This window comes from Ips typographus, linkage group LG10, assembly GCF_016097725.1.
Source record: "Ips typographus isolate SLU linkage group LG10, UJ_Ityp_2.0, whole genome shotgun sequence".
In the NCBI taxonomy this organism is placed as follows: domain Eukaryota; kingdom Metazoa; phylum Arthropoda; class Insecta; order Coleoptera; family Curculionidae; genus Ips; species Ips typographus.
Genome location: NC_138431.1, coordinates 4,352,237 through 4,374,457, shown reverse-complemented (window position 1 = coordinate 4,374,457; position 22,221 = coordinate 4,352,237). Strand labels below are relative to the sequence as shown.

Genomic DNA, 22,221 nt, shown 5'->3' with positions numbered 1-22,221 from the left:
GACAACAACAGTGGTCTGTCAAAGGTCCTTTGCGACTGTTTTGACAAAAAAGTTTTCTTTCCTTGTTTGATGCACGGTAAAGGTAGGACTTTAGACAAAGACGCAAACACTACGTCAATAGTGTCAATTTGAATTTGAATTTCCGCGTCTTTACGTTATTATTCCAAAAATTTGAGGTTAAGTTACTGAACACAACTAAGAAAAACAGTTTTTCTATACAAAATGTGCAAGACAGTGGGGTAAAAACAACATAAAGTCACCCTAAACTAGTCCAACAATGGTGAAATTTAACGCCTTGAAAGGTTTGTATGAAACGGAAAAAACTATAGGATGTGGAGGCTTCGCCAAAGTGAAACTGGCCACTCACTTGGCAACTGGGGAAAAAGTTGCCATTAAAATAATGGATAAGACGCTCCTCGGGGACGATTTGCACCGGGTTACTTTAGAATTGCAGGCCTTAAGGTCTTTCTCGCACAACAACATTTGTCAGTTGTATCAGGTAATGGAAACAGACACCCACTTTTTCTTGGTGATGGAGTACTGTTCCGGTGGTGAGCTGTTTGATCACATAGTGGAGAAGAACCGTTTAACTGAGTCAGAAAGTCGAACATTCTTCAGACAGATTGTAAGTGCAGTGGCTTACTTGCACAGCTTAGGATATGCTCACAGGGACTTGAAACCTGTAAGACTTAAGTTTACTGAGACTGGTCAGGTGCTTAATATGGTATTGTAGGAGAATGTACTGTTGGATAAACATCAAAATTTGAAACTTATTGACTTTGGTTTGTGTGCTAAACCTGAAGGTGGCATGGAGAATCCTCTGTACACTTCCTGTGGTTCACCAACTTATGCAGCCCCAGAACTTGTACTAGGACAACAGTATTTAGGTCAAGAGGTTGATGTATGGGCAATGGGAGTGCTGTTGTATGCCCTGTTGACCGGTTGTTTGCCTTTTGATGATTTAAATATAGAGAGTTTGTACAAAAAAATACTGGTAAGTAACACCTTTACTGGTTGTTTATATGAGTGAAAAAATGACTCAGTGTCAAAGTGATGGGGTGCTAGTTAGGGGTGATGGAAGTATTGTGGTGTTTGGGGTTCATAACAGTTATAAACTTGGTTTACCCCCTAAGTTGGTCTCTCAGTTGGCTCCTGAAGAATTCAGGTGAATTACCCACTTTCAAGTAAACCAACCTAAAACCCCCTTATATTTAACAGATACACAGTGGGCCAAATTAATAAAATACTAAAACAGGAGGTTGCAATTAATTTCATATTTCTTGTCTTTGGATGCTTTCTGTGTGGTTGCACTGCAGGCTTTACAATCCTCCCCTCGATTCTCCTAAACAAACGAACCAAAAAACGCGTCAGACAAGCCTTGGACAAGGAAAATGACAGACTGTATCACAGTTTAGGAATGCACTGGTCTTTGGTTAAGCAGAAATTTGGTTTATTCACCGAGTACTGCTTGCAAATTAACTTCCTACCCCATCCTTACCTACATGCACCTGATTAAATAATTGCTTTAATTTTAAATAAATTGTTGTTGTTTTTATTGTCTTTTTAAACGTTAAATAGACTGGGAAGTATGACGAACCTAGTTTCATGTCAAGGGAGAGTAAAAAGCTGATAAAAAGCATGCTGCAAGTGGATCCAAAGAAGAGAGTACAGTTGAGTCAATTGTTGGACCATCCTTGGGTCACTTTGGGGGTTTTGGAGCCTGTTGAGTACAAAACTAAAATTTCCAGAAAGTTGGATCATGATTGCCTGCGGGTGAGTGTTTTTTTTTAAATTATTTGTGTTTTGCCATTACAGCCTAAGTTTTTATGGTTTTTAACAAAGAAAGGGTTTGTTTTTGTAGGAAAGGTTTTATACAAAAAGTGAGAAAAAACTTATTTTTTTTAATTTTAAATTGAACACCCTGTATACTATTACATATTTGGATTCTACAGAAAAGTGTTATCTACACTTGTAATACTGTAACCGTAGTGGTTTTGGAAATATTTGAGGTTTTTAAGAAAACAAATTGCAATTGTAGTGTTTACTCCATTTTTGCAATGATGCACAGTTTAAGGTATTTTAAACCTTGACAGCTGTCAAAACAGTGACTTTTATTGCTCAAGAATAACTGTACTTATGATGATAATTTAGATGGTTCACTGATACTAAGGTCAATTTTAAACTTAAATATCGCGGAAATTGGAATACTTTTTGGGTCACTGTGTATCCCTGACTGGTGCACAATCTACTGATCTAAAAATATACCGGGTGTCCCATTTAAATTTCGTGAGTTTTGGACATTTTGAACGCGGTGATATGTCACTTTTCAAGCAACTCTTGCAAGAAGGTAATTTCATTCATTAGTAAATAAAAGTAAAAGATTTCTTAAATTTTTTGACAATCTGAAGGCTTCTAATGTCAGTTTTGACTAGTGACAGCTGTCACTTACCTACAAATCTGTCAAGAAAACGTCCTTATAATGTAGTCAATCTAACCAATTGATATGTCTGTGCCTGAAGTTTGACAAACTCTGTCACCTCCTCAAATTTTGACGTGCCATATCTCAGACACTAGGGGAGGAGTTTGGCTTCAAATTTTTGACAGATGTCACCCTAATTTAGGTGAATAACTGTACCAAATTTGACGGCTGTCACTTGAAATTTCCAAACTAATGCCTGATTTTCCTTCCACCATCCAACCTAATTTAAATGGTAGATACTGTAAAAATCGCCTGTTAAACACACTGGGAGTAAGAAAATTATTGTTTTAAGTACATTTTTGGAATCCTCATTACATTTTCTATTCAATAACATGAAAAAACACTACAAAATTTGGTACAGTCAGGCAGAAAAGCGGTGTCAAAGTTTGAACTGCCAGAAACACAGTTTGAAAGAAGTTAGGCAGAAAATCGCCTGTTAAACACACTGGGAGTAAGAAAACTATTGTTTTAAGTACATTTTTGGAATCCTCATTAAATTTTCTATTCAATAACCTGAAAAAACACTACAAAATTTGGTACAATCAGGCAGAAAAGCGGTATCAAAGTTTGAACTGCCAGAAACCCAGTTTGAAAGAAGTGAGGCACAAAATATCCTGTAAAACCCACTTGGAGTAAGAAAATTATTGTTTTAAGCACATTTTTGAAATCCTTATTAAATTTCCTATTCAATAACCTGAAAAAAACGGTACAAAATTTGGTACAGTCAGACAGAAAAGTGGTACCAAAGTTTGAACTGCCAGAAACACAGTTTGAAAGAACAGTCCGGGACAAAATCGCCTGTTAAACACACTGGGAGTAAGAAAATGACTGTTTTAAGAACATTTTTGGAATCCCCATTAAATTTCCTATTCAATAACCTGAAAAAAACACTACAAAATTTGGTACAGTCAGGCAGAAAAGCGGTATCAAAGTTTGAACTGCCAGAAACCCAGTTTGAAAGAAGTGAGGCACAAAATATCCTGTAAAACCCACTTGGAGTAAGAAAATTATGGTTTTAAGCACATTTTTGAAATCCTTATTAAATTTTCTATTCAATAACCTGAAAAAACGCTACAAAATTTGGTACAGTCAGACAGAAAAGTGGTACCAAAGTTTGAACTGCCAGAAACAGTTTGAAAGAAGTCAGGGACAAAATCGCCTGTTAAACACACTGGGAGTAAGAAAATTATTGTTTTAAGTACATTTTTGGAATCCTCATTAAATTTCCTATTCAATAACCTGAAAAAACACTTCAAAATTTGGTACAGTCAGGCAGAAAAGCGGTATCAAAGTTTGAACTGCCAGAAACACAGTTTGAAAGAACAGTCCGGGACAAAATCGCCTGTTAAACACACTGGGAGTAAGAAAATGACTGTTTTTAGAACATTTTTGGAATCCCCATTAAATTTCCTATTCAATAACCTGAAAAAAACACTACAAAATTTGGTACAGTCAGGCAGAAAAGCGGTATCAAAGTTTGAACTGCCAGAAACCCAGTTTGAAAGAAGTGAGGCACAAAATATCCTGTAAAACCCACTTGGAGTAAGAAAATTATGGTTTTAAGCACATTTTTGAAATCCTTATTAAATTTTCTATTCAATAACCTGAAAAAACGCTACAAAATTTGGTACAGTCAGACAGAAAAGTGGTACCAAAGTTTGAACTGCCAGAAACAGTTTGAAAGAAGTCAGGGACAAAATCGCCTGTTAAACACACTGGGAGTAAGAAAATTATTGTTTTAAGTACATTTTTGGAATCCTCATTAAATTTCCTATTCAATAACCTGAAAAAACACTTCAAAATTTGGTACAGTCAGGCAGAAAAGCGGTATCAAAGTTTGAACTGCCAGAAACACAGTTTGAAAGAACAGTCCGGGACAAAATCGCCTGTTAAACACACTGGGAGTAAGAAAATGACTGTTTTTAGAACATTTTTGGAATCCCCATTAAATTTCCTATTCAATAACCTGAAAAAAACACTACAAAATTTGGTACAGTCAGGCAGAAAAGCGGTATCAAAGTTTGAACTGCCAGAAACCCAGTTTGAAAGAAGTGAGGCACAAAATATCCTGTAAAACCCACTTGGAGTAAGAAAATTATGGTTTTAAGCACATTTTTGAAATCCTTATTAAATTTTCTATTCAATAACCTGAAAAAACGCTACAAAATTTGGTACAGTCAGACAGAAAAGTGGTACCAAAGTTTGAACTGCCAGAAACAGTTTGAAAGAAGTCAGGGACAAAATCGCCTGTTAAACACACTGGGAGTAAGAAAATGACTGTTTTAAGAACATTTTTAGAATCCCCATTAAATTTCCTATTCAATAACCTGAAAAGACACTACAAAATTTGGTACAGTCAGGCAGAAAAGCGGTGTCAAAGTTTGAACTGCCAGAACACAGTTTGAAAGAAGTTAGGCAGAAAATCGCCTGTTAAACACACTGGGAGTAAGAAAATTATTGTTTTAAGTACATTTTTGGAGTCCTCATTAAATTTTCTATTCAATAACCTGAAAAAACACTTCAAAATTTGGTACAGTCAGGCAGAAAAGCGGTATCAAAGTTTGAACTGCCAGAAACACAGTTTGAAAGAACAGTCCGGGACAAAATCGTCTGTTAAACACACTGGGAGTAAGAAAATGACTGTTTTAAGAACATTTTTGAAATCCCCATTAAATTTCCTATTCAATAACCTGAAAAAACACTACAAAATTTGGTACAGTCAGGCAGAAAAGCGGTATCAAAGTTTGAACTGCCAGAAACACAGTTTGAAAGAAGTCAGGGACAAAATCGCTTGTTAAACACCCTGTATACTATTATATATTTGAATTCTACAGAAAACTCTTATCTACACTTGTAATACTGTAACTCTAGTGGTTTTGGAAATATTTGAGGTTTTTAAGAAAAAATATTGCAATTGTAGTGTTTACTCCATTTTTGCAATGATGCACAGTTTAAGGTATTTTAAACCTTGACAGCTGTCAAAACAGAGTGAATTTCATTGCTCAAGAATAACTTTTCATTCAACTTTTGTAATTCCAGAAGAAATTTTATTTCTATTTCTACTTATGAAGATAATTTAGATGGTTCAGTAATACTAAGGTCAGTTTTAAACTTAAATATCGCGGAAACTAGAATATTTTTTGGGTCACTGTGTATCCCATGACTGGTGCACAATCTACTGATCTAAAAATATACCGGGTGTCCCATTTAAATTTCGTGACTTTTGGACATTTTGAACGCGGTGATATGTCAGTTTTCAAGCAACTCTTGCAAGAAGGTAATTTCATTCATTAGTAAATAAAAGTAAAAGATTTCTTAAATTTGTTGACAATCTGAAGGCTTCTAATGTCAGTTTTGACTAGTGACAGCTGTCACTTACCTACAAATCTGTCAAGAAAACGTCCTTATAATGGAGTCAATCTAACCTATTGTGATATTATTATTTTGACGTGCCATATCTCAGACACTAGGGGAGGAGTTTGGCTTCAAATTTTTGACAGATGTCACCCTAATTTAGGTTAATAATTGTACCAAATTTGACGGCTGTCACTTGAAATTTCCAAACTAATGCCTGATTTTCCTTCCACCATCCAACCTAATTTAAATGGTAAATACTGTAAGAAAGCAAAAAATATCAATTTTGACACTAGAAATGTCAAAATTCTACTGATAAAGCTAAAAAATTAAATTTTTATTAATTTTCAGTCGTTCAAGAGGGTTTTTTCAAACACAGTGTATACAGGTTGTCACAAATTTTGTCGGTTATTTTCAAAGAGTTTCAAATTCACTTGTTTTGTCTGTGTTTACATTTGATTTAGTACAATGAAGCTAAAAATGTGCCTAAAACTAAAACCTAGCCTATTTTAGGCTATTTTTGTTGAAATGGAAAGGAAATTTGATGAATTAATCCAAAAATATGTGATAAAACTTTTTTCTCAACTTCCATAGACATATAAAATATTTTTCTTCTTTTTTCTTGAGACCTCCTGTAACACTTGCAGGTTATGGCAAAATATATGGAAGTGGACGAACATTCTTTAGGTGCCGAATTGAAAAAATGGAAGTACGACTACAACACCGCCACCTATTTCCTACTGTTAAGCCGAAAAAAGAACGGTCAAACACTAAAACTGAATTCTAACTGGAAATGTTTGAAAAACAACGAACATCAGGTTTGTCAGTCGGTGATTTTTCCAAATCGAAGTTAACGTTGGCTTTTGAAGGCTGCAAAAATCCCCCTTATCGAGCTACCAGTGAACGTCACACCGACTCAGCAGGTTAGGCTGCGCAGAAAACTGGGTCACGTATCCCGGAGTCCCAACTATCTCAGTCCGGCCAGTCCTACTGTCCCGGGTGACGTTTCGACTCCTTCCGCCCAGTTTCTAGAGCCTAAACCGGCCTACGTCGATTCGATCGGCCGGAAAGCGGTGAAAAGGCCCAGAAGTCCTGGTTTGATGGATGATGCGTCACCTGGTAAGTGTTTTTGCATTATGCTACTCCGAAAACTGTCTATTTTTCAGTCAGAGTTGAAATTGTGGTTTGAAATTTGAACACCCTGTAACTCAGTTATTTTTGGGAGTTCAGAGAGGTTCAACCGCTTAAAAGAACCGTTTTGAACTCTTCTTTCTTAAAAATTACGTTATTATCGAACCGTCATAATTTTCTTGCACACCCTGTATAGTGAAGACAAAAGCGGTCCTGCAAACTTACGGCATTGGGTTATGGAGTTGATTAGGAACATTTTTGGTCTCTAGCAATTTTTTTGTAACTTACACTTTTTCGAGTTATTTACGAAAAATTGGTTTGGTGCAACAAATGTTTAAATCAGTTGAAATTGTCGTCTGAAATTTGAACACGGTTTAAAGGACAGTCAGGGGCAAAATCGCCTGTAAAACCCACTTGGAATAAGAAAATTATTGTTTTAAGTACATTTTTGGAATCCTCATTAAATTTCCTAACCGATCACCTGAAAAAATACTACAAAATTTAGTACAGTCAGGCAGAAAAGCGGTATCAAAGTTTGAACTGCCAGAAACACAGTTTGAAAGAAGTCAGGCACAAAATAGCCTGTAAAACCCACTTGGAGTAAGAAAATTATTGTTTTAAGTACATTTTTGGAATCCCCATTAAATTTCCTATTCAATAACCTGAAAAAACACTACAAAATTTGGTACAGTCAGGCAGAAAAGCAGTGTGAAAGTTTGAACTGCCAGAAACACAGTTTGAAAGAACAGTCCGGGACAAAATCGCCTGTTAAACACACTGGGAGTAAGAAAATTACTGTTTTAAGCAAATTTTTGAAATCCTTATTAAATTTCCTATTCAATAACCTCAAAAAACACTACAAAATTTGGTACAGTCAGGCAGAAAAGCGGTGTCAAAGTTTGAACTGCCAGAAACACAGTTTGAAAGAACAGTCCGGGACAAAATCGCCTGTTAAACACACTGGGAGTAAGAAAATGACTGTTTTAAGAACATTTTTGGAATCCCCATTAAATTTCCTATTCAATAACCTGAAAAAACACTACAAAATTTGGTACAGTCAGACAGAAAAGCGGTGTCAAAGTTTGAACTGCCAGAAACACAGTTTGAAAGAACAGTCCGGGACAAAATCGCCTGTTAAACACACTGGGAGTAAGAAAATTACTGTTTTAAGCACATCTTTGAAATCCTTATTAAATTTCCTATTCAATAACATCAAAAAACACTACAAAATTTGGTACAGTCAGACAGAAAAGCGGTGTCAAAGTTTGAACTGCCAGAAACACAGTTTGAAAGAACAGTCCGGCACAAAATCGCCTGTTAAACACACTGGGAGTAAGAAAATTACTGTTTTAAGCACATTTTTGGAATCCTCATTAAATTTCCTATTCAATAACCTGAAAAAACACTTCAAAATTTGGTACAGTCAGGCAGAAAAGCCGTATCAAAGTTTGAACTGCCAGTAACACAGCTTGAAAAAAGTCAGGCACAAAATATCCTGTAAAACCCACTTGGACTAAGAAAATGACTGTTTTAAGTACATTTTTGGAATCCTCATTAAATTTCCTATTCAATAACCTGAAAAAACACTGCAAAATTTGGTACAGTCAGGCAGAAAAGCGATATCAAAGTTTGAATTGCCAGAAACACAGTATTTGTAATTTACCTGGTAAAGTAAAATATTTACTTTACCAGTAATTTACCCATCACTACTGATTTATGTTTTGTTTTTTTTTCCCACTTTACTTCTTTTTGCTTCGTTTTTCTGTTTATCTTCCTGCTTGTTCTTTGTAATTTAATTCTCGTTTCTTCTTTGTATTCATGGAATTTTTCTTTGTTCTCTGCTTTTTAAATTTTCCAGCAGCTCTCTTCGCAGTTTTTGACTGAATACCTTTAGGAGTGTCACTAAAAACAAAACATGCACTTTTATACCTCCATGAAGCTTAGTTTGAGACTTTTGACGTTGAACTGTCAATTTGGCTCATGGCTGTGTCAGATGGCTGTGTCGATGTGTGAGGGTTGATTCATGGAGGTATAAATTGCTTGTTTTTAATGTCCTCTAAATACTATTTGAAATGTACCTAACTAAATGCATTTTTTACTTTCACAAAGTGAGAAATTTGACAGTTGGAGTGCCAATTTCAGACAGGATTTTTGGATTTTAAAGCATAACCATAAATCGGTTTAAATGTCGCATGTATCTGGCGAACGGTCGACAGCTTAGAGCAGTTAAAAGTTTAAACGGGGACGCTCTCGTACACGTCTTTGCCGGCCCTTTTCCTTTCTTTACGACCCTGCAACTCTTAAATTAGTTTGGGGGACTAATAAGACTCCCCGGTGGCTCATACGTTAGGAAACACTTTCAGAGAAAGGGCGTACCCGATTTGAATTCAACCTCACTTTGACTGTTTTAAAACATAATTAACGGGAAGGTAAACCAAAAATTTTGTTTGCTGCTGGAAGAAATGGTGTTAAAGCGTTGTGTTGTTCTAGTGGGTTTGAAGAATAGGAAGAGCTGTCCCAATAAAATATTTTTAGGAAAAAAACTCGTGACTTTAAACTTCCACGTACGTGATAAAATTGAAATGTCTCTTACTACGTCACAGGGGACCGTGCCTGGCTCATTTTAACTGAAATTGTACTTTTTGGTGGTTGATAGCCAGAAATTTGCACGGCACTGAACTGACTGAGGGCCAAATAAAAGCCATTTTAACTTTTGGCGCTTAACTGCGACACCTTGCTACTTTCTAAGGAACTGAACTTCCGGCGCTACTTTGCGAGATTTACGGACGCTGTTACGGCTTTAGTTTATTGTCCGGAAGAACTATGTTATAATTTGCAAGACTCTCTCTCTCTAAAAAGCTATTTTCGCTAATACTTTGATTTTGTTTCAAGTTCCGGTTAAGAAAGCCACGCCTGGGAATGTAACACCGATGAAAACACCGGATAGGTAAGTTTAGATGTTGGTTGGCCGTTTTTTAAAGAAGGAAACAGTAAAAAATCTTTGATACTTCTTTATAATCAAATCATGGGAGAGATAGAAAGTTAGGCATAGAGAATCTGTCTCTTCTTCAAATCTGGGTGCGTATTCTTGAAACGAGGGAAGGGAAAAACTTGTAGAATGTGACAGAAACGTTCTCTTGAGAATTCAGTTCCCTGCTTTCAAGAATTAGGCCCCTAAAGTCAAAAGTTTATGTATTTCAAGAAGTACTGTGCATATTTTCAGATTGTCTTGCATACTCTGTTTGGAATGAATTATTTTGCTGATCGTATTTATTAACAAATTAACTATGATTTCTTCGTAAAACTGATTAATGCAAACGTAATAAGTTAGGGTTTCATTAATTTCAAGCTGATCTTAAAACACATGGCCATTATGGTACATAAAAATACCTTACTGTGTCTACGGGGGGTAGGAGTATTTTGGTGTACACACTCGAGGTAATTCGCGGTATTATGAGGCACTTTGCCAGTATTACGAGGCATTTTGAGGTATTTTTAAGGTATTTATAAGGCATTTCATAGAATTTTGAGACATTGACTGTATATTTCAAAATTTTTTGCGATATTTTAAAGAATGCATTGTAGTAGACGAAGCAGTAGTTGAAACAATATTCATTACAAATTATTATAATAATTTACCAATTTTTCAACGTTTAAACCACATTTTAACGGTCACGTGATTAATTTGACAGATATCAACTGGCCTGTACAGTGTTGCAAGCTCAAAAATTGAATTATCCAGGTCACGTGACGTGTATTTTGCAATTTAAGTTTTTACAACTGTCCAAACTTTATTTATCAATTTTTCAAGGTTTAAACTGCGTTTTGAAAGTCACGTGACTGTGTTTGACAGGTGTCAACTAGTCCTTACAGTGTTGCAAGCTCAAAAATTGAATTATCCTAGTCGCGTGACGTATATTTTGCATTTTAAGTTTTTACAACTTTCTAAATTTTATTTATCAATTTTTCAAAGTTTGAACTGCGTTTTGAAAGTCACGTGACTGTGTTTGACAGGTGTCAACTAGTCCTTACAGTGTTGCAAGCTCAAAAATTGAATTATCAAAGTCACGTGACGTGTATTTTGCAATTTAAGTTTTTACAACTGTCCAAATTTTATTTTTCAATTTTTCAAAGTTTGAACTGCGTTTTGAAAGTCACGTGACTGTTTTTGACATTGTCTACTGATCTTTACAGTGTTGCAAGCTCAAAAAGTGAATTATCCAAGTCACGTGACGTGTATTTTACAATTGAAGTTTTTACAACTTTCTAAATTTTATTTATCAAATTTTCAAAGTTTGAACTGCGTTTTGATGGTCACGTGACTGTTTTTGACAATGTCAACTTGGTTTACAGTGTTGCAAACTGAAAAAGTGAATTATCTAAGTCACGTGACGTGTATTTTGCAATTTAAGTTTTTACAACTGTCTAAATTTTATTTATCAATTTAGGAAAATTTGAATTGCGTTTTGAAGGTCACGTGACTGTTTTTGACAATGTCAACTGGTCTTTACAGTGTTGCAAGCTCAAAAATTGAATTATCAAAGTCACGTGACGTGTATTTTGCAATTTAAGTTTTTACAACTGTCCAAATTTTATTTTTCAATTTTTCAAAGTTTGAACTGCGTTTTGAAAGTCACGTGACTGTTTTTGACATTGTCTACTGATCTTTACAGTGTTGCAAGCTCAAAAAGTGAATTATCCAAGTCACGTGACGTGTATTTTACAATTGAAGTTTTTACAACTTTCTAAATTTTATTTATCAAATTTTCAAAGTTTGAACTGCGTTTTGATGGTCACGTGACTGTTTTTGACAATGTCAACTTGGTTTACAGTGTTGCAAACTGAAAAAGTGAATTATCTAAGTCACGTGACGTGTATTTTGCAATTTAAGTTTTTACAACTGTCTAAATTTTATTTATCAATTTAGGAAAATTTGAACTGCGTTTTGATGGTCACGTGACTGTTTTTGACAATGACAACTAGTCTTTACAGTGTTGCAAGCTCAAAAATTGAATTATCAAAGTCACGTGACGTAGTTGTTGCCATTTTACCACTGTCTAAATTTAAAATACTATATATTTAATTTTTCAACTGTTTCTTTTTCAACGATAGGTATCTTTATGTGACACGTGCTAATTTGGTTACTATGACAGTTGGAAGATTCATTTAAACGTCAAAATATAACCCGTAATTTCAGACAACCTTAAAACAAATATTTTTGCTTGTTAGAATTTGAAAAAACAGTCATCTGACCTTAGAAAATCAATTTTAAGCTTTCGGCACTCAAGGTCAAATTAAGTGTCAAAAATTTGGAAAACTTTGACGTTGTCACCTAACCTAACCTAAAAACTGTCACGTGACAAGCTTTTGGGTCTTCAAAATTTGGAAAAGCAATCAGGTAACCTGAGGAAGTCATTTTTTTTGACATTTTAAACATTCTGAGGCAGTTTAAATAACTTAAGGGCATTTCGAGGTATTTCAAGGTAATATGAGGCATTTTGAGCAATAATGAAGCATTGTGAGGTATTTTAAAGGCATTTCAAGGTATTTTGTATGCAAAAAGGCATTTTTGTACAAAAAATGATCGGCGGTTAAATGAAATTCAGTCGAGGTATAGGACAGTTGTTATTGCACGCATTAACATTAAAGGAACGATTACACTGGTAATCATCCAAAAAATTTCCCCCCACATTTAACCGGGCCGTAACCGCAATTTACGCCCGAATATCCCCATAAACACGGGCGGTTTCGGTTACAGCCCTGGCTTATTTTACGATCAGGCCCGATCGTACACTTCGCATGTTTACGATTGCAATTAGTGCCGCCCATTGATAAGGACGACCATATCCGCTAATTTGTATCATATCCAACCTTCGGTTTGGGTGGATGGGTCAAGAAATATCATTACTCTTATGTAGTGTTCTTTCATGTATTTATTGCTTATATACTTTACCTTTAATAATTAAATAACATTAACTACTATATAATGCCCTAGTGACTAAACTAGTTTTCACATTGACTGTATAGTAGGAAAGCAGCGAGTTTAAACGAAACTCCGTCAGGATCGGCTAGAAGAATGCTAGGCAGCATTGAAAAATCACTGCACAAAATGAGACACGTGCTCACCCCAAAAAAGCCCAACGAAACCACCCCAATAGCCCCGGTTGTTCTTACAAGCAAGGTAACTAAAAATTTAGAAAAAAAACAACAATTTACAAGTTTAAACCGAGTTTTTTGGGGTAAAGATCGTGAAACAACAACAACTTTTATCATTACAACTGTACCAACAAGCAAAATTGATGAACTTCTGACTGATTTTAGAAAATATCAAAATCAAGATTCAGGGAATACTCTAAAATGTTCCGACTAGTTCTAGAAGCTTCATCAAAGATCTGGACGATGTTGGAATGTTCCAAAAAGCTTTAGAACGTTCTGATAAGCTTTGGAAGCTTCTACACCGATCTGGAAGGTTTTCGAACGTTGTCAAAGACTTTAGAACGTTCTGTCAAGCTGTCTAAGGTTTTTCAAAGACTTGGAAGGTTTTAGAACGTTGCCAAAGTGTTCTAGAACATTCTGTCTAGTTCTAGAAGCTTCATCAAAGATCTGGACGATATTGGAATGTTCCAAAAAGCTTTAGAACGTTCTGATAAGCTTTGGAAGCTTCTACAACGATCTGGAAGGTTTTCGAACGTTGCCAAAGGACTCTAGAATATTCTGTCAAGTTCTAGAAGGTTCATCAAAGATCTGGACGATGTTGGAATGTTCCAAAAAGCTTTAGAACGTTCTGATAAGCTTTGGAAGTCTCTACAACGATCTGGAAGGTTTTCGAACGTTGCCAAAGACTTTAGAACGTTCTGTCAAGCTGTCTAAGCTTTTTCGAAGACCTGGAAAGTTTTAGAACGTTGCCAAAGGACTCTAGAACATTCTGACTAGTTCTAGAAGGTTCATCAAAGATCTGGACCATTTTGGGACGTTACAAAAGGCTTTAGAACGTTCTGTCAAGCTGTCTAAACTTTTTCGAAGACCTGGAAAGTTTTAGAGCGTTGCCAAAGGACTCTAGAACATTCTGTCTAGTTCTAGAAAGTTCATCAAAGATCTGTACGATGTTGGAATGTTCCAAAAAGCTTTAGAACGTTTTGATAAGCTTTGGAAGCTTCTACAACGATCTAGAAGGTTTTCGAACGTTGCCAAAGACTTTAGAACGTTCTGTCAAGCTGTCTAAGCTTTTTCGAAGACCTGGAAAGTTTTAGAGCGTTGCCAAAGGACTCTAGAATATTCTGTCTAGTTCTAGAAGGTTCATCAAAGATCTGGACCATTTTGGAATGTTCCAAAAAGCTTTAGAACGTTCTGATAAGCTTTGGAAGCTTCTACAACGATCTGGAAGGTTTTCGAACGTTGCCAAAGACTTTAGAACGTTCTGTCTAGTTCTAGAAGGTTCATCAAAGATCTGGACGATGTTGGAATGTTCCAAAAAGCTTTAGAGCATTCTGATAAGCTTTGGAAGCTTCTACAACGATCTGGAAGGTTTTCGAACGTTGCCAAAGACTTTAGAACGTTCTGTCAAGCTGTCTAAGCTTTTTCGAAGACCTGGAAAGTTTTAGAACGTTGCCAAAGGACTCTAGAACATTCTGACTAGTTCTAGAAGGTTAATCAAAGATCTGAACGATGTTGGAATGTTCCAAAAAGCTTTAGAACGTTCTGATAAGCTTTGGAAGCTTCTACAACGATCTGGAAGGTTTTCGAACGTTGCCAAAGACTTTAGAACGTTCTGTCAAGCTGTCTAAGCTTTTTCGAAGACCTGGAAGGTTTTAGAACGTTGCCAAAGGGCTCTAGAACATTCTAACTAGTTCTAGAAGGTTCATCAAAGATCTGGACGATGTTAGAATGTTCCAAAAAGCTTTAGAACGTTCTGATAAGCTTTGGAAGCTTCTACAACGATCTGGAAGGTTTTCGAACGTTGTCAAAGACTTTAGAACGTTCTGTCAAGCTGTCTAAGCTTTTTCGAAGACCTGGACAGTTTTAGAGCGTTGCCAAAGGGTTCTATAACATTCTGTCTAGTTCTAGAAGGTTCATCAAACATCTGGACGATGTTAGAATGTTCCAAAAAGCTTTAGAACGTTCTGATAAGCTGTCTAAGCTTTTTCGAAGACCTGGAAAGTTTTAGAGCATTGCCAAAGGGCTCTAGAACATTCTGTCTAGTTCTAGAAGGTTCATCAAAGATCTGGACGATGTTGGAATGTTCCAAAAAGCTTTAGAACGTTCTGATAAGCTTTGGAAGCTTCTACAACGATCTGGAAGGTTTTCGAACGTTGCCAAAGACTTTAGAACGTTCTGTCAAGCTGTCTAAGCTTTTTCGAAGACCTGGAAGGTTTTAGAACGTTGCCAAAGGGCTCTAGAACATTCTAACTAGTTCTAGAAGGTTCATCAAAGATCTGGACGATGTTGGAATGTTCCAAAAAGCTTTAGAACGTTTTGATAAGCTTTGGAAGCTTCTACAACGATCTAGAAGGTTTTCGAACGTTGCCAAAGACTTTAGAACGTTCTGTCAAGCTGTCTAAGCTTTTTCGAAGACCTGGAAAGTTTTAGAGCGTTGCCAAAGGACTCTAGAATATTCTGTCTAGTTCTAGAAGGTTCATCAAAGATCTGGACCATTTTGGAATGTTCCAAAAAGCTTTAGAACGTTCTGATAAGCTTTGGAAGCTTCTACAACGATCTGGAAGGTTTTCGAACGTTGCCAAAGACTTTAGAACGTTCTGTCTAGTTCTAGAAGGTTCATCAAAGATCTGGACGATGTTGGAATGTTCCAAAAAGCTTTAGAGCATTCTGATAAGCTTTGGAAGCTTCTACAACGATCTGGAAGGTTTTCGAACGTTGCCAAAGACTTTAGAACGTTCTGTCAAGCTGTCTAAGCTTTTTCGAAGACCTGGAAAGTTTTAGAACGTTGCCAAAGGACTCTAGAACATTCTGACTAGTTCTAGAAGGTTAATCAAAGATCTGAACGATGTTGGAATGTTCCAAAAAGCTTTAGAACGTTCTGATAAGCTTTGGAAGCTTCTACAACGATCTGGAAGGTTTTAGAATGTTACCAAAGACTTTAGAACGTTCTGTCAAGCTGTCTAAGCTTTTTCGAAGACCTGGAAAGTTTTAGAGCGTTGCCAAAGGACTCTAGAACATTCTGACTAGTTCTAGAAGGTTCATCAAAGATCTGGACAATGTTGGAATGTTCCAAAAAGCTTTAGAACGTTCTGATAAGCTTTGGAAGCTTCTACAACGATCTGGAAAGTTTTCGAACGTTGCCAAAGACTTTAGAACGTTCTGTCAAGCTGTCTAAGCTTTTTCGAAGACCTGGAAGGTTTTAGAGCGTTGCCAAAGGACTCTAGAACATTCTGACTAGTTTTAGAAGGTTCATCAAAGATCTGGACGATGTTGGAATATTCCAAAAAGCTTTAGAACGTTCTGATAAGCTTTGGAAGCTTCTACATTGATTTGGAAGGTTTTCGAACGTTGCCAAAGACTTTAGAACATTCTGTCAAGCTGTCTAAGCTTTTTCGAAGACCTGGAAAGTTTTAGAGCATTGCCAAAGGGCTCTAGAACATTCTGTCTAGTTCTAGAAGGTTCATCAAAGATCTGGACGATGTTAGAATGTTCCAAAAAGCTTTAGAACGTTCTGATAAGCTTTGGAAGCTTCTACAACGATCTGGAAGGTTTTCGAACGTTGCCAAAGACTTTAGAACGTTCTGTCAAGCTGTCTAAGCTTTTTCGAAGACCGAGAAAGTTTTAGAGCGTTGCCAAAGGACTCTAGAACATTCTGACTAGTTCTAGAAAGTTCATCAAAGATCTGGACGATGTTGGAATGTTCCAAAAAGCTTTAGAACGTTCTGATAAGCTTTGGAAGCTTCTACAACGATCTGGAAGGTTTTCGAACGTTGCCAAAGACTTTAGAACGTTCTGTCAAGCTGTCTAAGCTTTTTCGAAGACCTGGAAAGTTTTAGAGCGTTGCCAAAGGACTCTAGAACATTCTGACTAGTTCTAGAAAGTTCATCAAAGATCTGGACGATGTTGGAATGTTCCAAAAAGCTTTAGAACGTTCTGATAAGCTTTGGAAGCTTCTACAACGATCTGGAAGGTTTTCGAACGTTTCCAAAGGCTCTATAACGTTCTGATAAGCTATAGAAGCTTCTTCAAAGATCTGGAAGCTTTTAGAACGTTGCCAAAGGGCTCTAGAACATTCTGTCTAGTTCTAGAAGGTTCATCAAAGATCTGGACCATTTTGGGACGCTACAGAAGGCTTTAGAACGTTCTGTCAAGCTGTATAAACTTCTTCAAAGATCTGGAAAGTTTTGGAATGTTTCCAAAGGCTATAGAATGTTCTGACTAGTTCTAGAAGCTTCTACAAAGATCTGGAAGGTTTCCAAACGTTACCAAAAACTCTAGATTGTTCTGACCAGTTTTAGAAGCTTCTACAAAGATCAGGGCCCTAATTCTTGAACGGCAGGGAGTAGAATTACGGATAGAATGTGACAGAACTGGTTGACAAAAGCAGGTTTCTGTAAAATTATGTGTTTCTTTCTCTTGATAACTCCCTTCCTTCGATTCAAGAATCTAGGGCCTGAAACGTTTTGGAATGTTTTGCCAAAGGGTATAAAATGTTCTGACTAGTTATAGAAGCTGAATCAAAGATCTGAAAGGTTTTGAACATTTCCAGAAGGTTGTGGAACGTTCTGGCAAGTCCTAAAAGCTTCTACAAAGATCTGGAAGGTTTCCAAACGTTACCAAAGGCTCTATAACGTTCTGATAAGTTATAGAAGCTTCTTAGAAGATTTGGAAGGTTTTGAAACGTTGTAGGATGCTCTAGAACATTCTGGCAAGTCCTAGAAGCTTCTCCAAAGATCTCGAAGATTGGCAAAAGCTCTAAAACGTTCTAATTAGTTCTAGAAGCTTCATCAAAGATCTGGAAGGTTTTGAAATGTTACCTGTCCTGATGAAGCCTATTTAATAAATAAGCAAAACGTTTGTTCATGATTTTTACCCCAAAAAAACCTCACCTGACTGAAACCAAGTTAACATTTTTCGCAGGATTTGTGCAATGTTTCCACCACTCATTGTAAGGATCCTGAGCTAGTTATCACCGAACTGGCCAAAGGGTTGGAAACTAAAGGGATCACGTGCAAAAGAAAAGGGTAAGCAGTAAACAGTAAGATTGGTTATGCCTCATTCACAATGTTAACATAAGACTTACGTAAACATAAACGTAAAGTAATTTTTTTCAAACCTTATTTATGTTATCATTAGATTCCAGTGAGACAATCTGTTTACGATAAAATGCTGATTTTTTTAAGGCAAAATTAACCTTAAATAATGGTTTGAAAAAAAATATAACTTTACGTTTATGTTTACGTGGTTCTTATGTTAACGTTCGTTGTAAAAGAGGCTATTGAAGAGTGATCGTTTCAACCGGAAGCACGGTTGTCGATGCATATATTTGAATAGCAAATCGTGGCCTTAGGATTTTAATTAGCTAATCATACAAGAAAACTATTGATTGCCCTCGCCAAGGCAATTGTCCTGATGCTAATCAAGTCTCATTTTGTGGGCAGAATTTCTAAATGAGTACCACCAACGAATTCTCTCTTAAGTTGTGTTTTGATGGAATTTCTAAAGAAATCTAATTCAGTTAAATTTTCCTCTTCAAATGAAAGTGAAATGTGAAATGAAATCTCTTGTCAGAGTATATTATCAACTATATTATTTAAAAAAAAAAACTGAAATGCATTTCAAGCCAGCGTTGCCAAAGCTACGCCGGTCGGGGTAGATCTACCAATAACAATTGAGAAACAAAAAAAAAACAAATAATATTGCCTTTTCGCATTTTCTCCGACTGCCAGGTCTACCGTTCAAACGGTATATCTACCGTTTTTGTAGTTCTTCTACCGTTCTCCTGTTTTTTTTTGTATATAATATACCGTTTTTATTTTTTAATTTATTGAATAGGAAATTTAATAAGGATTCTAAAAATGCGCTTAAAACGGTCATTTTCTTACTCCAAATTATTCTCTAAAACCGCGTGATGTCTGTCACTATTGTCAGAATTGTCAAAATTTGACTAGAATTTGCAAGAATTACATTTTAGCACGGTTTTCGAAACAATACGATTTTCTGAGATTTAACAGTTATTTTGACAATAATTGTCACTTCATAGTCTAGCTAAATAGTCTTCTGAAGTCACGTGACAATTGTCAATAACGTCAAAACTGTCAAATCATGCTCTAAAATTTCAAAAATCAGGGTTGCAGGGTTTTCTTGCAGTATTTGATATAGAACGTTTTTTTGAGATTTATGACAGTTATTTTGCCAATTGTCACGTGACCGTCTTGCTAAATAGTGTTTTAAAATCACGTGACAACTGTCACTAACGTCAAATTATGCTCTAAAGTTGCAAAAATCAGGATTTAAAAACGTTTTATTGCAGTATTTGATATAAAACGCGTTTCTAAGATTTATGACAGTTATTTTGGCAATTGTCACGTGACCGTTTAGCCAAACAGTATTCTACAATCACGTGACAACTGTCACTAACGTCAAACTGTTTTCAAAAGTTGCAAAAATCAGGATTTAGAAACGTTTTCTTGCAATATTTGGTATAAAACGTGTTTTTGAGATTTATGACAGTTATTTTGACAATTGTCACGTGACCATCCAGCTAAATAGTGTTCTACAATCACGTGACAACTGTCACTAACGTCAAAAATGTCAAACTGTGTTCAAAAGTTGCAAAAATCAGGGTTTGGAAGCGTTTTCTTGTAGTATTTGATATAAAACGTGTTTTTGAGATTTAGGACAGTTATTTTGACAATTGTCACGTGACCATCTAGCTAAATAGTGTTCTACAATCACGTGATAACTGTCACTAACGTCAAAAATGTCAAACTGTGTTCAAAAGTTGCAAAAATCAGGATTTAGAAACGTTTTTTTCTAGTATTTGAGATAAAACGTGTTTCTGAGATTTATGACACATATTTTGCCAATTGTCACGTGACCGTCTTGCTAAATAGTATTCTAAAATCACGTGACAACTGTCACTAACGTCAAAAATGTCAAACTATGCTCAAAAGTTGCAAAAATCAGGGTTTGGAAACGTTTTCTTGTAGTATTTGATATGAAACGTGTTTTTGAGATTTATGACAGTTATTTTGCCAATTGTCACGTGACCGTCTAGCTAAATAGTGTTCTACAATCCCGTGACAACTGTCACTAACGTCAAAACTGTCAAACTGTACTCAAAAGTTGCAAAAATCAGGGTTTAGAAACGTTTTCTTGTAGTATTTCAAAAAAACGTGTTTTTGAGATTTATGACAGCTATTTTGCCAATTGTCACGTGACCATCTAGCTAAATAGTGTTCTACGATCACGTGACAACTGTCACTAAGGTTAAAAATGTCAAACTGTGCTCTAAAATTGAAAAAATCAGGGTTTAGAAACGTTTTCTTGGACTATTTGATATGAAACGTGTTTCTGAGATTTATAACAGTAATTTGGCCAATTGTCACTAGACCGTTTAGCTAAATAGGATTCTACAATCACGTGACAACTGTCTCTAACGTCAAAAATGTCAAACTGTGTTCAAAAGTTGCAAAAATCTGGGTTTAGAAACGTTTTCTTGTAGTATTTGATATAAAACGTGTTTTTGAGATTTATGACAGTTATTTTGACAATTGTCACGTGACCGTCTTGCTAAATAGTATTCTAAAATTACGTGACAACTGTCACTAACGTCAAAAACGTCAAACTATACTCAAAAGTCCATAAATCAGGATTTAGAAACGTTTTCTTCTAGTATTTGATATAAAACGTGTTTTTGAGATTTATGACAGTTATTTTGCCAATTGTCACGTGACCGTCTAGCTGAATAGTGTTCTACAATCACGTGACAACTCTCACTAACTTCAAAACTGTCAAACCATGCTCAAAAGTTGCAAAAATCAGGGATTAGAAACGTTTTCTTTTTGTATTCGATATAAAGAATGTTTTTCGCGATTTATAATTTTGACAATGGTCACGTGACTGTTTAGCTAAATTATCCTTTAAAACCACGTGATCTAACAATTATTATTAAAAAAAAAAATGAAAAATCTGTATTTTTGAAGTACGATTTTTATATTATTTATAGCAAGAATCAATGAATAAAATTTTTGGACAAATATTAAAAGACACCCTGTATAATAATGTAAAATGAATGAATTTGTTTTGATCTACCGTTTTTTTATTGATTATTCTACCGTTATTAAATATTTTGACTTGGCAACATTGAATGTTCTTAAAAAAATCTATATGATAATCTACCCCGCAAAATGTCTGAACTGCCCCAATGTATTCAACACATCTACCCCCAAAAAGAAAATACGTTTGGCAACACTGTTTCAAGCTATAGAAAGTTGTATTTACTATATTAACTAATTGCTAACTGTCTTTAGCAATTTTTTTATACAAAAACAAAAAAAAAATAAAAAAAAATAAAAAAATAAAAAAAAAATAATTAAATTAAATTTATACAAAATTTTAGATAAAAACTACGGTTACGTTTTTCTGCAGATTTACCTTAAAAGGCAGCCTGGAGCCAAGTCATCCTGACCGATTCGGCGGTTGTTCCTTCCAGCTGGAAGTGTGCTTTCTGCCCAGCTTGGGCCCGCCAATTTTACAGGAAAAGTCCGGTTGCTTTGTCGGAATCCGACGAAAACGTCTTAAAGGCGACTCCTGGTGGTATAAAAAGGTGTGCGAACAAGTGTTGGCTTTGACTAGCACCGGGTTTAGCGGCGATTCTAATAAACTTAACGGACTAGCGCTGGAATCTGCTGTTTGATGCACAATTCAGGATATTTATCGATTTGAGTGATTTTTATAAATGTGGTTAAGTTGCAAAGTGGGTTAACTCCCAGAAGTTTATTATTAAAATGATCTCTTTACTACTAGTTTGATTTTTGGTGGTTTGTTGAATGTTATTTCATAAAGTGCACTTTACAGACTTAAAGAGCACTTTACAGGCTTTCTACTGGTGCTTGAAAGAACTTTGTAACTTCAGTAATAACGGAGTTACAACCTGTCAAAGCAAACTCATTATTTTACTGAAAAACGTTTCACTTTAGTAGCTTCAAGCTCATGTAATTCCATTCCAGTGAAAGTTACGTCATAAAGTGTGGTTAAGGGACTTAAAGAGTACTTTACAGGCTTTCTACTGGTGCTTGAAAGAACTTTGTAACTTC

The 22,221-nt window shown here is 35.7% G+C and overlaps 1 protein-coding gene across 2 annotated transcripts; it reads left to right on the top strand.

The window, feature by feature from the left end:
- The first annotated feature begins 10 nt into the window (after positions 1–10).
- LOC145735045 (maternal embryonic leucine zipper kinase-like) lies at positions 11–21,930 on the top strand. 2 transcript variants are annotated; one of them, XM_081988771.1, is made up of 9 exons: positions 11–682; positions 734–994; positions 1,579–1,773; positions 6,481–6,651; positions 6,703–6,952; positions 9,857–9,911; positions 12,995–13,145; positions 18,041–18,144; positions 21,554–21,930. In XM_081988771.1, exons 1-9 carry the CDS (start codon positions 278–280, stop codon positions 21,819–21,821), a joined length of 1,860 nt encoding a protein of 619 aa, XP_081844897.1. In that variant the 5' UTR covers positions 11–277; the 3' UTR covers positions 21,822–21,930. The 2 variants fall into 2 exon arrangements, with proteins under 2 accessions (XP_081844897.1, XP_081844895.1); XM_081988769.1 differs by having other exon boundaries at positions 87–682; positions 12,992–13,145.
- Positions 21,931–22,221: the final 291 nt, after the last annotated feature.

Excerpts from the sequence above, each read along its gene's own strand:
- LOC145735045 (XM_081988769.1), top strand. The coding sequence starts at position 278 with ATGGTGAAATTTAACGCCTTGAAAGGTTTGTATGAAACGGAAAAAACT. Across the intron at positions 683-733 it reads CTCACAGGGACTTGAAACCT|GAGAATGTACTGTTGGATAA; the intron begins GTAAGACTTAAG and ends ATGGTATTGTAG. Across the intron at positions 6,652-6,702 it reads TGAAAAACAACGAACATCAG|GCTGCAAAAATCCCCCTTAT; the intron begins GTTTGTCAGTCG and ends TGGCTTTTGAAG.